General features: G+C 36.7%; 1 protein-coding gene across 1 annotated transcript in view; it reads left to right on the forward strand.

The window, feature by feature from the left end:
* plppr1 (phospholipid phosphatase related 1) overlaps positions 1-11,623 on the forward strand; it is a 73,162-nt gene extending 61,539 nt beyond the window's left edge. The window contains exons 5-8 of the mRNA XM_088910418.1: positions 4,865-5,115; positions 7,625-7,801; positions 10,703-10,834; positions 10,951-11,623. Coding sequence (XP_088766544.1) covers positions 4,865-5,115; positions 7,625-7,801; positions 10,703-10,834; positions 10,951-10,983 — 593 coding nt within the window. The 3' untranslated portion in view covers positions 10,984-11,623. The remainder of the gene's footprint in view (positions 1-4,864; positions 5,116-7,624; positions 7,802-10,702; positions 10,835-10,950) is intronic.
* Positions 11,624-15,410: the final 3,787 nt, after the last annotated feature.

Here is a 15,410-nt window from a genome sequence, read left to right on the forward strand (position 1 = left end):
TTTTTAAAGTAAAAAATTGAGCAAAAAAGACTTAACTTAGTTAAGACTTATCTTAGGCTTTCCAACTCACAGAAGCATTTCACACTACTGTGTGAAACGATTGTGTATCACCATTTGAACTGAGAATGTACTGAATCAAATATTAAACTGAAAAGAACATGTTTTTTATTTAAATTAATCAGATATCTACAATGTATTGTGTGGAATGAACTGGGTTTAAAAAGCCATCAGAATGTCCTGATTTGAGGGACAGCACACATGCACTCAGCAAGTAGGTGGTAGGGAGAACAAGTGCAACATAATAGTGAAACTTCTAAAGTGTTTCAAATTGAAGCAATATGGATGAAAATCGCTGAAAGAAAAGATGCATGAAATTTCTGAGAAACACCTTGATTATAAATCAAAAATATTTTGTTGTAATTATAGTGGCGTTGTTGTGGCGAAAGAGTTGTTTCCTTGAAGAAAAAGCCTGAGCAGCTTGACAAGGAAGAACTGGAGTGGAAAATCCATCTTAATGTCATCATGGAGTTTGCAATAAACCATTTAAATAAAACTGAAGATAAATGGTCAGGCAACCCAACACCATCATTACTTCAAGCGTGGTGGTGGCAGCATTCAGTAATAGCTCTGCTTCTCATCATCAGGGACTGGGAAGTTTGTTAAGACTGATGAGAATGCAATCAGAGAAGAGTACTGTCAAATCTTAGAGGAAAACCTGCAGAAACCCTTCAGACCTTTAATTAGGACAAAAAGGTTTATATCAGCAGGAGAGTGATCAAAAGCACGTAGGTAAAGCTACACTGAAATATCTTAAGAATAAAAAAGTAAACTTATTTAAGTGGCTTAGTCAAAGTTTTAAATCCTGTTGAGAATTTGTGGAAAGACTTGAAAATTACTACACACAAGCATTCTCCAAGCAACGTGAGAAATCTGTCAAGAAAAATGAGACAAAAGATCACATCAAGTCAGTTTGCAAATGTGGTAGAGACATACCCAAAATACTTGTCTGTAATGGCTGCCAAAAGTGCTTCCACCAACGTTCAGTGGTTTTGCAACTTTAGAAAATGGCATACCATTTGAAAGTTCTGTGTTTTCTTCTACATTTTGCAAGGCACTGTATGCATAAATATTCATTTTAAGTAGTTATTTTCACTAAATTTTAAACAGATGCCAGGCATGTTAAATTAAATATCAAATGCAATGTCACATGCATGAATAAACTCCTTAGGTCTATTTCAATTCAAGTTAACTTCCTTGCTGTTTCTCCTGAGGCACTTTTACATGTGTATCATTAAAACTCTAAAATATCCATAAAAATGCCCTCCCCACACCAGACTAGCTCAATTAATCAGTACTCATTCAGACGTAAATAATCTGACCCTGTTTAGCAAGTCTTTGAGTACAACACAAAGTACATGGACATATGTATATATTCAGAACTAGTTTCAAGCCTAAAAGTAAAAGAAATCCAAAAATTATTGTTACAAAACAAAAGAGTTTTAATATTTTAAAAACTTTTAAAAAGTTAATATTCATTAAATCAGTCCCATTTACACAAATCTTATATAGCTGACTCTGGACTTATTCCAGTTACATCATTATAATCATCAAATGAATGGACAAAATATAAATCAGCTGAAAGCTGGGAGTTTGCAAGTTCTCAAATATGTGCAGTGACAAAGCAAAATGTGTTTATTCAATTAAAAAAGAAATACAAAACACATTTAAGGTATTGCACTGAATACCTCTTTGTAAGTGATCTAGACTTAACAAGGTTTAATTTCTAATATATGCATTAAATTATGATGCCAAGTGATAATGCACTTTAGGAGTAACAGTACTATGCAGTTAGTTTCAGTTTGCTGTAGTGTTTGTTGTCAACTTTGTTGTTAACTGTTATCATACAAAATTCAAATTATGGGTCCATATGAGCGTGGCCTCTGTTACTATCCATAAGAGCTGCAAAATGCTGACCTGTAAACCTAAAGAGCAATATTGCCTGACTTGATCTTTGTTACCCTGCTGCCCTGTAACTGATTCTGTATTCATAATTCTGTTATAAACATTGACAGAAGATTCTAATTTAGATACTTACTGTATATTATGGTATTAAACTTCAAGTGCTTTCTTTTGAAATTATATAGAAATATATATGTATTTATAAGTTTACATTACTGAGTGCATTCCCTTTTCTTTCTGTTACTAAGAACAAAAAACGTTGTTGAGTAAATAAAGTTTACTGTATTTAGTATACTTTGATACAACCGAAGTATAATTTGTAGTTGTGCATATGGGTAAGTGTCTAATGTTTTTTTTTTTTCATTTGCATTTTAACTTATTTCTAATTCAATGTCACGTGGATCTCTTTATTCTAAGAGTGACTATTTTTATAGATATATTGTCACAGGCAGACAAGACAGGCAGCGGTTCACAATCCACGGTAGCCATGGGGGAATGCAGTTCTCCCCTGAACGAACACATTCCTCACAGGGCTCCAATTATTACACGCTTGGGTCACCCCTCCTTCTACCAAGCCGGCTCCTTATATGATCAGCCCGACTGTCTATAAAACACCTGAACTGCCACAGGGAAGACACTCTGTCATTTGAGCTCCCAGAGACCACTACGCTTTGATCTGTCCTCGCATCTCTCGGTTCTTACAAACAATACCTAGACTAAACCCCATTCCTGACTTCCAACCACAAACTCCTGTTACCTGAGCTTGCCGTGACCCTGTTCTGCCTGAAACTTACCCGTGGCTCACTTACCTGCCTGTGTAACCAGTCTTTTTCCCTGCATGGATTCAGCTCTGCCTCCTGGCTTTTTCAGTACTTTTTCTCTCTCTCCTTTTTTTAATTTTTACGGAAATCGACAAGCGTCTGCAGTTGGATTGCGTGCCTGCCTTTAGACGTGGCTGTCAGGCTGAGCAAATTGTGTCATAACATATATGAAACGAAAAAGGAACAATAGGTTTAGTCCATGCCGAAAAGAGAAGAAAGAAAACAATGTTTCGGCTGTGGAGCCTTCTTCAGCCTACGCATGCTGACGCAGCTACTCACCTGAACTATGAAAAAAAAAGCTGCTTATCATGCATTTACTAGAATTCTGCTTTTCCGTCCCATTGGCAGGCAGAGACAGACCAGGTGTTGCCACTAAATCAGTAAGAAATAAGCAACAATATATAAACAAGCAAGACCACAATCTTTCATTACTTGCATCAGTTTAGAGCAATTACTGATCTTTCAAAATGTGGCCACTTACTGAATACACGTGACTAATTAATTTTTCTCATTGGCTCATTTTCACTGTCCATTTTACCTGTTTTACTCCAGGATTAATTTGAAGGTTGGTTATGGAGACGTATCGTTTGCCATAACCGTTTAAAAAATATGAATTTATATATTTGCAGTACATTTTCATTATAGTAATTACATTCATTTTCCATACACATTATTATTTTTCATGAAGATTGTATTTTATAGTGAAAATAATATGATAGTATAAACGATAGGGCTGAAAGTGGCATGCTGGACCATAGTATACCAGAGTGAGCACCCCTTTATTGGATGAAGCGGTTAAATAGTGGATGGATATATGATAGACAAAATGACCAATCACAGTTCACTCTCCCGCTTTGTGGGGTCTTTCAAAACATGTCAGCAATGCTGTGCATGTGGTGGGGGACAATCAGACAACAGGTGACAGTTTTTATAACTGAATTCCGCATTTAACAGAACGTGAGCGTTGGTCAATTATTCTGCAGACAGTGCTTTTTTGGGTCCTCCCACATAACTCAACCATTAAAGGGTGCCACCCAAACACAGGCAGAACACAGGTTGGAGCCTGGTTTAAATCACTAACTAACTGAAACCAGGATTCTCCTAAGGATGGCCAGGGCTCTCAGGAGACCTGGTGAGTCCTGCAGTTTCCTGGGCACTTGCGGGTTTGTGTTACTGTCAGTGAGGCAGTGCTTCTCCTCCAACTGGTGCTCAATCTCTACTACAGGGCTGTGGTGTCAGTGATGTGTTAAAGACAAATGGCTCCAAAGGAGGTGGATTGGAGGAATCTGCCTGTACTTCTTCAGTTTCTCCTTTGTAAAGGCACTTGGTTCCTCGCTATACACAGGACATGAAACCACAACTGATGATGATTTGTATTTGTATGATTTGTATTTAAAAAATCAGGGTCCTTTTAGCCAAGCACACTTATAGTACTTACTAAAAAGTGGATAATGACAGTGCATGTTTTCAACAACAACAGTTTCTGTCAGTTAAGGAATAAAAGTGTTTTGTTATTGCCTAGAATTGTAAATTGTAATCCTAATGTGACACAGCAATTTCTTTTCTAATTCACAAAATTCTGTCGGGAGTATCTACATGTACTGTAGTGCTGGTGGTACTGTATTCAGTCCGATGTTAAGATTTGAGTCTCTTTAAAGATTCGGCATTTTCATGATACAGAAGACCGTGGCAATTTTCTTTTGGTTGTACAGTACTTCCCTCATTTGAGATTGGCATTCCAGTGTAGTGACTGGAGATTATTTCCATTAACCATTTGCACTATAGTCTATGGCCATTTCTGGTACTAATAGTGTTCGTGCTGAGATCTACTAGTCAATGACAGATTCGATGACCTTCCTCTGTTAAGAAGCCCTCATTGATCCATGATCCTTGGAATAATGAGGTACAGTACAACCAAAACAGTCAAATAAGCACAATTGTTTAAAAAGCTTTCTTTCTTTTGTAACCTTTTTTGTGTTAAATTACAGTCCTTTAAAATTTTGTTTTTTAAAAAACTGGATTAGATCAATAATTTCCATAGCTATAGCTTTCTTGGATTTGACATGTTTCTTATTTCCTTGCAGGTGTATTCGCATTTGGATTGTTTGCTACTGATATCTTTGTAAATGCTGGCCAGGTTGTAACAGGGAATTTGACACCATACTTTTTAACTGTTTGCAAGCCAAATTATACTGGAACAGATTGCCGCTTCAACCACCAATTCATCACGAATGGAAACATCTGTACAGGAGACCAGATGGTGGTTGAAAGGGCCAGAAGATCTTTTCCATCAAAGGATGCGGCTTTAAGTGTTTACTCTGCTGTATATGTGACAGTGAGTCCAATGTCTTCTTGTTGCAACTAATTTGTATACAAATTTATTCTCAGTAACAGCTGGCACTGGTATAGTAATTACTTTTTTATGAATTAATGATTTCAGTGAAGCTCAGCACAAAGGGTTTATTTCCAATTGAAACTTCAAACTCAGCTGTTTGGGTTTTACATATCTGAAAAGCTATGGAAACTTTTAAGTGGCACATGAAAGCCAAATCAATTATCAGAAATGTCCAGCAGTTATTTCAAGATTAAAAAGAATCTGATCACACAAGGAGGGGCAAAGTCTTTGGGTTCTTTTGCCCTTTAATATTAGTCTTGTCTGAATCAATGGTAGTTGGTTAAAACAAGTGGTAGGAACTAAACACCAGCAGTCATATCACCCTGCAACTCACAAGTGGAAACCCACTGAAGCTAAGCAGGTATGAGCTTGCTGCTGGAAGAGGTGTTAGTGGGGCCAGCAGGGGGCGCTCACCCTGCAGTCTATGTGGGTCCTAATGCCCCAGTATAGCGACGGGGACACTATACCGTAAAATGGTGCCGTCCTTTGGATGAGACATAAAACTGAGGTCCTGACTCTCTGTGGTAATTAAAAATCCCAGGGTGTTTCTCAAAAAGAGTAGGGGTGTAACCCCAGCGTCCTGGCCAAATTTCCCATTGGTCCTTACCAATCACGGCCACCTAATAATCCCCATCTATAAATTGGCTTACTCTGTTCTCCTCCCCACTAAATAGCTGATGTGTGGTGAGTGTTCTGCCGCACTATGGCTGCTGTCGCATCATCCAGGTGGATGCTGCAGATTGGTGGTGGTGGAGGGGAGTCCCCATTACCTGTAAAGCGCTTTGAGTGGAGTGTCCAGAAAAGCGCTATATAAGTGTAAGCAATTATTATTATTTATTATTATTAAATTATTTTCTTTAACAAACATTTCTGTCTCTGTGTCAGAGGGGATTTTGAGTGCAATTAAGTGCAATAGACAACTCTATTGTGCAATAATGGAATGTGAGAGTTCTGTTATTTAATATAAGAATAAATGCTCCGTTTTTAGTCTTTACTCCCTTACTTCTACTTGAATGAATCTAAATAACTTGAATGAAAGGTGAATTCTCATGCTACCAAAATGACTTCCTCTGCTATGCAATATGAGCTTCCTGATTCAGTCAAGCTGTAGGTTGAAATTTATTTTAAAAGTTCTGAAAGTTCTTTAAGTTCTGAAAGCACAAAATGAAAAAAAAATTAACAGGGATGATTTGATCCTTCGAAAAATTGTGTTGCTTTTTTCCATGATAAAATACATTTCTGTTTTTAATTAAAACAAGCTATAAACTGTTATAATGTGTTATGAAGTTCCACTGGAAAAAAAAGGTTTATGAAAGGTTTATGGTATGCATTAAACATTTGCCATAGCCCGTATCACAATTAAAAAAATATATACACAAAGTATATACATTTTTTTAAATGCTACTTAATTACTTTTGCAGCTATATTTGCTATAAATTAATTAGCCATATCCTGAAAAGAAGACAGAAGTAGAACTTGGCACAAAACCTTCAGTGCCACAGGCAAAACTGTTCAAGCTATAAATGAGTCAAACCCTGTTCAAACACTTGTCTTCCTGATTTTGAGAATGTGAGAACAACATGAGAGGGGTAGCCATTCTTTAATATGTCTTGTTTAGTTCTTAGTACTGTATGTTTCTTGAAGGATCACCGTTGACAATTTTAGGATTTTTTTTCTAAGCAGCCACAAGTCTGAGTAAGTGCCTAATGGGTTTTTTCAAAGATGTTGATGTCCTGATTTTTGAATTTACAAAACAAATCTCAGTACTGTCCACTTTGTTCCAGGGTAAATAAATTATTTTTGTGTCTGTGTTTAGGGCTTTATTTTTACTTTGCTTTATTCTTGTTGCTGTGTTTTTAAACTATGCCCAATGCACCTATATTACAACCTAGAGAGTCATGTTTACGGGGATTTCCTGTATAATCAAACGTTTTCTCGGTTCTACAGAGTTCCCTAATGGTGCTACTAGAACCTGACAACATTTTAATAATAGTTTTATTTCTTTTTATTGTACATTTACTTAAAAATATATAACCACTCCTCTAGCATTTACTTATCTGCTGATTTGTTAGGAATCTTAAATTAAAATATAAAAGTGTATGGATTTAAAAGAATTTTAACCACCTAAAAGAAAAATAGCATAAAAAACATAAAAGAAAAATAGCATAAACACTATTTTTATTTATCTAGTATTTTATTTATTTATCTAGTAGTGTAGTTATGCAATTTTCCAAAAGATTTTAATAATACTTGAATATAGTTTTCGAAACAATGACTTGTTATTGTTAAACAATTACCTCCTACCTTCTGTAATACTGTACATTGATTTCTGCTTAATTTTACAGATCTTTCTCTAATTATTTTAATTACTTTGTTTTCTTGGACTTGGACTTGGACAAAGGTGCCATTTATCATTGAATCACTTTTCTGTTTTCTCTTGTTTTTCCAGATGTACATTACAAGCACTATAAAAACTAAAAGCAGCAGGCTAGCCAAGCCAGTGCTCTGCCTTGGAACCCTCTGTACTGCATTCCTTACTGGGCTTAATAGAGTGTCTGAATATCGAAATCACTGCTCAGATGTTATTGCAGGATTTCTTTTAGGATGTTCTGTGGCTTTATTCTTGGTAAGGAACATATATCTTAACACTAATATAGTACATTCATTTATATCCATTTTCTCTCACCAATTTTATTCATTTCTCTTTCCCAGAACCTTTTCATGTGTTTTTAATCAATAACAGTGGTATTTACATTTTATAATAATTCTGTTGAATATTTAAGCATTAAAATTACAGTATTTGGTCAAAGCCTAATTAAGATGTAGACAAAGCCTAATTCGAACAGTGAGCTTGATTGGGGAAATGCACAGAGCTGAGGAGAACAACAACCTACAGTATCTGTAAGGATGAGACTGTTGGAATCCTCATCTTTAATGATGAACAAGGCAGTGGATGCCAGGGTGAAAAGAAGGATATAAAAACTAAATGTGCAAGCAAGTGAGTAAGAATCATAGGCAGAAGGAACTGGAGGAGATTAGGGTTTGACCTCCTACTGTTATAAACTGCATTTATGCAGTTATTTTCTAGAAGTTAGACTTGTGCAAAGGAATGATTTTGAGGGGAGTATGTGTTATTATGTTATTAAGCACTGCTGCTTCACAGCTCTTAGATCATGTTTGATTCTTGACTGGGAAGCCTTCTTTTTTGAGATTGCATCTTTTTCCTGTTAGTATGGTTAATTGGTCTCCTATTTTTAAATTGCTCCTATTTTTTGGCCTGCAATGGAATGACATCCCGTCTAGGGTGTAGTCTTACCTTTGCACTCCAAGCTTCTGGTATAGGCCACTGCTTGCGATGACCCTTAACAGGAATAAGCAGCTTTCTGATAATGGAAGGATGATGATGAAGAAGAATCATCTCATTTTTTAAAGTAATTAGTTTAAGTCAGAGGCCTGTATCTAGTTTTTTTCAGTTTGTATGTTTTGTATTACAAAAGAAAAATGTCTGTAAAAGGCACAGTAGGAACAGAAAACTGTTCAGGAAGATTTACTTGCGTGAAAACATCTTTTTCATTATTGCACACATTTAGATTGCTATCACATACAGTTGCTCTGCTCATTTGATCTTTGATATATCTTGATATACAGTGGTGTGAAAAAGTGTTTGCCCCCTTCCTGATTTCTTATTTTTTTGCATTTTTGTCACACTGAAATGTTTCAGATCATCAGACAAATTGAAATATTAGACAAAGATAACACAAGTAAACACAAAATGCAGTTTTTAAATGAAGGTTTTTATTATTAAGGGAAAAAAAAATCCAAACCTACAGTACATGGCCCTGTGTGAAAAAGTGATTGCCCCCTAAATCTAATAACTGGTTGGGCCACCGTTAGCAGCAACAACTGCAATCAAGCGTTTGCGATAACTGGCAATGAGTCTTTTACAGCGCTGTGGAGCAATTTTGGCCCATCATCTTTGCAGAATTGTTGTAATTCAGCCACATTGGAGGGTTTTCGAGCCTTAACCGCTTTTTTAAGGTCATGCCACAACATCTCAATCGAATTCTGGTCAGGACTTTGACTAGGCCACTCCAAAGTCTTCATTTTGTTTTTCTTAAGCCATTCAGAGGTGGACTTGCTGGTGTGTTTTGGATCATTGTCCTGCTGCAGAATCCAAGTGCGCTTCAGCTTGAGGTCACGAACAGATGGCCAGACATGCTCCTTCAGGATTTTTTGGTAGACAGCAGAATTCATGGTTCCATTTACCACAGCAAGTCTTCCAGGTCCTGAAGCAGCAAAACAGCCCCAGACCATCACACTACCACCACCATATTTTACTGTTGGTATGATGTTCCTTTTCTGAAATGCTGTGTTACTTTTACGCCAGATGTAATGGGACACACACCTTCCAAAATGTTCAACTTTTGTCAGTCAACAGAGTATTTTCCCAAAAGTCTTGGGGATCATCAAGATGTTTTCTGGCAAAACTGAGACGAGCCTTTATGTTCTTTTTGCTCAGCAGTGGTTTTCGTCTTGGAACTCTGCCATGCAGGCCATTTTTGCCCAGTCTCTTTCTTATGGTGGAGTCATGAACACTGACCTTAACTGAGGCAAGTGAAGCCTGCAGTTCTTTGGATGTTGTTGTGGGGTTTTTTGTGACCTCTTGGATGAGTCGTGGCTGCGCTCTTGGGGGTAATTTTGGTCGGCCGGCCACTCCTGGGAAGGTTCACCACTGTTCCATGCTTTCGCCATTTGTGGATAATGGCTCTCACTGTGGTTAGCTGGAGTCCCAAAGCTTTAGAAATGGTTTTATAACCTTTTCCAGACTGATAAATCTCAATTACTCTGTTTCTCATTTGTTCCTGAATTTCTTTGGATCGCAGCATGATGTCTAGCTTTTGAGGATCTTTTGGTCTACTTCACTTTGTCAGGCAGGTCCTATTTAAGTGATTTCTTGATTGAGAACAGGTGTGGCAGTAATCAGGCCTGGGTGTGGCTAGAGAAATTGAACTCAGCTTTCCAAAGATGTGATAAACCACAGTTGATTTATGTTTTAACAGGGTGGGCAATCACTTTTTCACACAGGGCCATGTACAGTAGGTTTGGATTTTTTTTTCCCCTTAATAATAAAAACCTTCATTTAAAAACTGCATTATGTGTTTACTTGTGTTATCTTTGTCTAATATTTCAATTTGATGATCTGAAACATTTCAGTGTGACAAACATGCAAAAAACTAAGAAATCAGGAAGGGGGCAAACACTTTTTCACACCACTGTAGCTATGCAACTCAGGCTGCTGATGTGCCATCATTATCCATCTTTGTTTCCTGTAATACTTGTGTTCTCTCAGAATCTCCAGGAGTATCTGAGTGATTGAGTAATAAAAAACACAATCTTTTTTTCTAGGAGATTGTTTATTTTCTCTGTTTTTCATAGTATCATATGACTAATTTTTTTTTTAATATCGTGACAGTACCTTGAATGTGTGCTATATGTTGAAGGTAAAGATTAGAATGATTCCTTGCAGGGGATCTGTGTTGTCCACAACTTCAAAGGAGTACATGCAACACCTAGAAAGCAGAAAACAGAGGATTACCGTGGCCTCCCTCTGATGACATTTCCTCGGGTTGAGAGTCCCCTGGAAACACTGAGTGCCCAGGTATGAAAACAGTATATTTTCACCCATTCCTTAGCGTGCTCGACTATAGACTTCTTAGCAGTAGAATGTGTACTGTATGTGTCAAACATGCTTAAATTTTCTACTTTTTTTTATAGAATCACTCAGCATCTATGACAGAGGTCACATGACTGAGAGGGGAGCATAAGGTTACTTTTTCTTCACCTCAACACTTCTAGGCACACAAATGTTTTGTACTGTGTCGAAATGTAAAAGAAATAAAGAACAGTATTATGTTGTTCCTAGTTAGAAGCAGATGTTTTTTGTACATTTTGTATAAGAGAGTGCTGTAGCTTACCCTGATTTTGTCTGCTTTGAACAATTATGTCAGGTTTATGCATTCCTTGTCATGTTTTACATTATAAAGTAAATATATAAGTTTATTGAAATATTGATGTTGTTATGTGGTATTTGTACAAGAAAATCCTTTTTTCTGTTTTCTGTAAATCTTTGGCAAAAGTCACCTTTTGTATCCTTTTGTTATCTCTGTATAAAATTGATTTTTTTGGCTACATTTGCCTGCAAGATTTTCAGGAATGTTTTTGGTATTCATACGTTTTGTTTAAGAGAACAAAAATACTTTGTGACACATTATTGTTCTTTGTTTTTCTTCTGGATTTTTTAAACTTCAGCATGGAAGTAAAAACTGTTTGAATAGCAGAATAACATATTTGTATATTGTTTTCTTAAAAGTTAGAATTTCCTCTGAAATGCTGTATATTTTTTCCTAATTTTTATTTGTCCACAAAAATAAATGCAATCTGTAGCTCAGTCTCAAATTGTGTGGATTTTTTGCAGGACCTCACAAACTGAAACGAGAGTAATGAGCTTATTATTAAATTAGATAGTAACTTGCATTAATGGGAACACTTTAAAGTGAATTTTAATTTACGACATATGCTATTTGTATAATTTACGTTAATCCCTATTAATAAAGGCTGAGTAGCCACTTAATTGTAAAGCGTTACTGTATTAACTGTGGCTGCTGACTCATGGCCATGGCAGTTTTCTGTCCTTCCTTCTCTCTCTTCCTATTATCACCTTCTCCATTTTACTCCTTTCCCCCTTCTCTTTCCATTTATGGTTGAACTTCTAACTCACTGCACCCATGACCCCAGCCTATACAGAATGTTGTTTTTTCTCTATAAAAACTATGTCCTTTTTGCTGTCCAACACAGGAGCTCCCCATCACTGACTCCCGCTCCACCTCAAGGGTGAGAGCACACTGTATCTGTATGCACCAGATCCGGGCTTTCTTGCTCAGCCCATGTTATCTCTAGCACTTGGGTCTAGGCAGCCACAGTGCTAGGTTTCCTTCTCCAGGGAGCCTTCGTTTTTGGCTGGCGTCCAGCTGATCGATAGCTGTCTTCAACTCTTCACCCTGCCAAAGCTGTAGCCGCACGCGTAGATGATATTCATTCCCTGTTTCGAGGATCCAGCTTGAAATTCATGCTTGTCGTCTAGCTAAATTCAGTAAGTGGCAGCTCTCTTCCACATTCTGCATCAGGCTGCTCTTCCAGACCACAGCAGTTTTTTTCCGGTAATTAGCACCTTCTACTGCCCTCCACAGGGTTCCAATTTCAACCTAGCTTGCACAGCTTCCTGGTAATCAGTAGGTCTCTTCCTGCCTCTGCATCCAACATCTATACAGGTTGCCCAGTGTCTTCTGCTGCCCACTATAGAGTTCCAATCCACATTAGCCAGTCCTGCTGCTTCTAGCTTCTAGTTCTGTCACCTTGTGTTTTGTCACCTGCAGCTTGTGCCTCTCACACACTGGATCCAAATCTACTTGCTCAAACAAGCACAATTCGCTGTCTATTATCTGTAATATACCCAGATGCCAAGAGGGGGAGGCAACCATTGGGCAAGGATCCTCAGAGATGTATTTTTTCCCACTGGGAGTTTTTGTTTTGCTCTCCACCAGGCCCCCATGTTCTTCTTCTGCTACACTGTTAAATGCTCCATACTGTACTTCTGTAATGGATTCTGTCGCATTTCAGAGCAGGGAGGAGACCATATGTCCCAGAACCTGATTCCCAGTACTCACCTGTTCCACACCAGTTGTTCACAACTGCCTGTGTCATTCATGTTTTTAGTCCGTCACACACACTATCGGCTCAGTTCCTGCAAAACTGGAGCTAAACCAACTTGCTGTGTTCAAAATCCGCATAGGGGATTCGATTGGGGGAATGTGACAGCACTGATTTCTGATCAGCCCAGTCATTCCCTCAGCCAGGCTAATTAATACCAAATTACTGAGAATACTGAGCTAGCAATACTTATTTTTATTGAAATACTTCTAAAAATTAAGCTCAAACTTAAATTAAGCTAAAAAATATAACACTGAAGGTTCTACATGTAAAAATTCTAGGTACTTAAATTATGATTTTTTTACAACAGTGGTATCACTTCTAGCCTGATCTTACCATATCTCAGATATTGAGAAAAGATGGGGCTGGCCAGTACTGGAATGGGAGATCTCCAAGAATAACCAGGTTGCTGTACCTGTAAGTGGTGTTTGTGTAGCAGTAGATGGTACTCTTACTCTTACTCTGGAATCTGGACTAAATTCCATTGCTCAAGGAGATACCTGTACCATCTTTCGATAGACACGTTGAAACTTTGTCATTTAAAGATCCCATGGCAGTGTTCATAAGGGTAGAGGTGTTAACCCTCCTGTCCTGACTAAATTAATATTTTGTTCTCTAAACTGAACATTATAATTAAAATGTGACAGGCCATGTCATATTACTGTATGTCCATGTTAAAAGTGTGTTCACAAGGAGGTGATTGTTGCCATGGTTTCTCCTCTGTCTTGGAGAAAAAAAGAAACTGCGAAGGTGAGGGTGAAAGTTGGATTACAAGAACATGTCTGTCAAGATTATTCATGGTTGCCATGAGTCTATTAAATTGAAGCTATGTTCAATTTAAATATATTGCATTATAACCCCATTCTATGATTTATCAGACAAGAAAAGATATGATTTGTTATGGCTCCTCTTGAGAATATCCAGTTATGCAGACGTATACCTCACTGCTTTAGAATCATAGGTATATTGACTCCAGGCATTCTATCACAAAACGTTATCACTAGTTTAGTCTAGTTTTGTGAGTTTCTTAAGCTTTAGTCCCCTCAAAGCAGAAAAAGCACGGTACAGTAATTGTGAAAATCCAATACCATAAATCACCATTTTGTGACATTTTAGAAGTTATAAAATAAATCCTTAACAATATTTCTTAATTCATTTCACTTTTTAAATGATAAATAGATTGTGTTTAAGCAGTATACAGTAACAAGGAGCTAAGAACAGTCCGATCTTTGATCACAATAATTGCTGTTTACTCAAGAACTTAAAATTGTTAGATTCTTCTTCAATGCTGATTTCGATCTCTTTAAGTTACAGATAATGGATAATAAGAATTGATTGGAATTACAGAAACTATTACAGGATTCCTCTGGGCTTACACTATTTAGATACAAATTATAGAATACAGAAGAAGTTTAATTTAAGTATTATACATGTAATTTGTTTTTTCTCATCAAAAACAAGTTTCAGGACACTGAACATGTGTATACAGTAGATCATAGATGTGAAATCATCATTTAAATTTTAGGAAGCTATTGTATATGGTAAAGAAATAAATGTCCTACGCACAAAAAACAATATTTTTATCAAATTGCCTGTGTTTTTATTTAATATGTACAATACATTAAAATTCCTACAGAGGTAGGTTTACACTATTACAACATTTTATCACAGGCTCCAGAGTGCTGCTTATTGGTGATATATCCTTTTAATTAAATAGTTTTTAAATTATAATTGTGAGCATTTGCTCTCCCTTATTGTAGTAAAGAAAGGAAATTATAATACCAAGCCTGGTATACAGTGTCTTGACAGCGTAAAATGAGCACTTATGATATATATAACACAGAACACCTATTTGGGATGTTATGACATTATGACATGCTCATAATATTTTTCACATCTATCTTGAAGAGAAGACATGCTCCCAATATACTTTCCTTAATATTCACAAAGAATAAAAAATTCTACTAACAGTATAAAATTATACTGACATACTTTGTTCACTATCTGGAACTATGAATCTGCAAAAAAAAATGTTTTCTCTTTCAGCTAAAGGAAAGATATTTAATTAGCAAGTTCTGTTTTATACAAATCATGGGTTTCTTGTTTCTTTTTTTTTCTGCCAGAGCACTAAATCTAGACAAGCAATAGGGAATTGTTCTTCTTTAGCAGTAGCATCTGGCATGGGGCTATTTTGAAAATTGTTTTTCTTTTCATTTTGTTTGCTCTTATGAAGCTTTAATTTGGTATTTCGGCCAATCCCTAATTTAAAACAGAATAGAGATGTAAATTGAAATAATTTGAATTAGTTTAGTTTATTCACAGAACTCAGCTGGTGAGTGGAATAAAAACCTGTCCATGAGGTCAAGGGTGACAGAACCCTCCATTTGATGAGGCATGGGATATGAAATGCACAAGCTAGTACTGTAACTTTAAAATATTAGATTGACACAGTTCATGCAGTAGGTTGC

This window comes from Atractosteus spatula, chromosome 3 (assembly GCF_055471065.1).
Source record: "Atractosteus spatula isolate fAtrSpa1 chromosome 3, fAtrSpa1.hap1, whole genome shotgun sequence".
NCBI lineage: Eukaryota > Metazoa > Chordata > Actinopteri > Semionotiformes > Lepisosteidae > Atractosteus > Atractosteus spatula.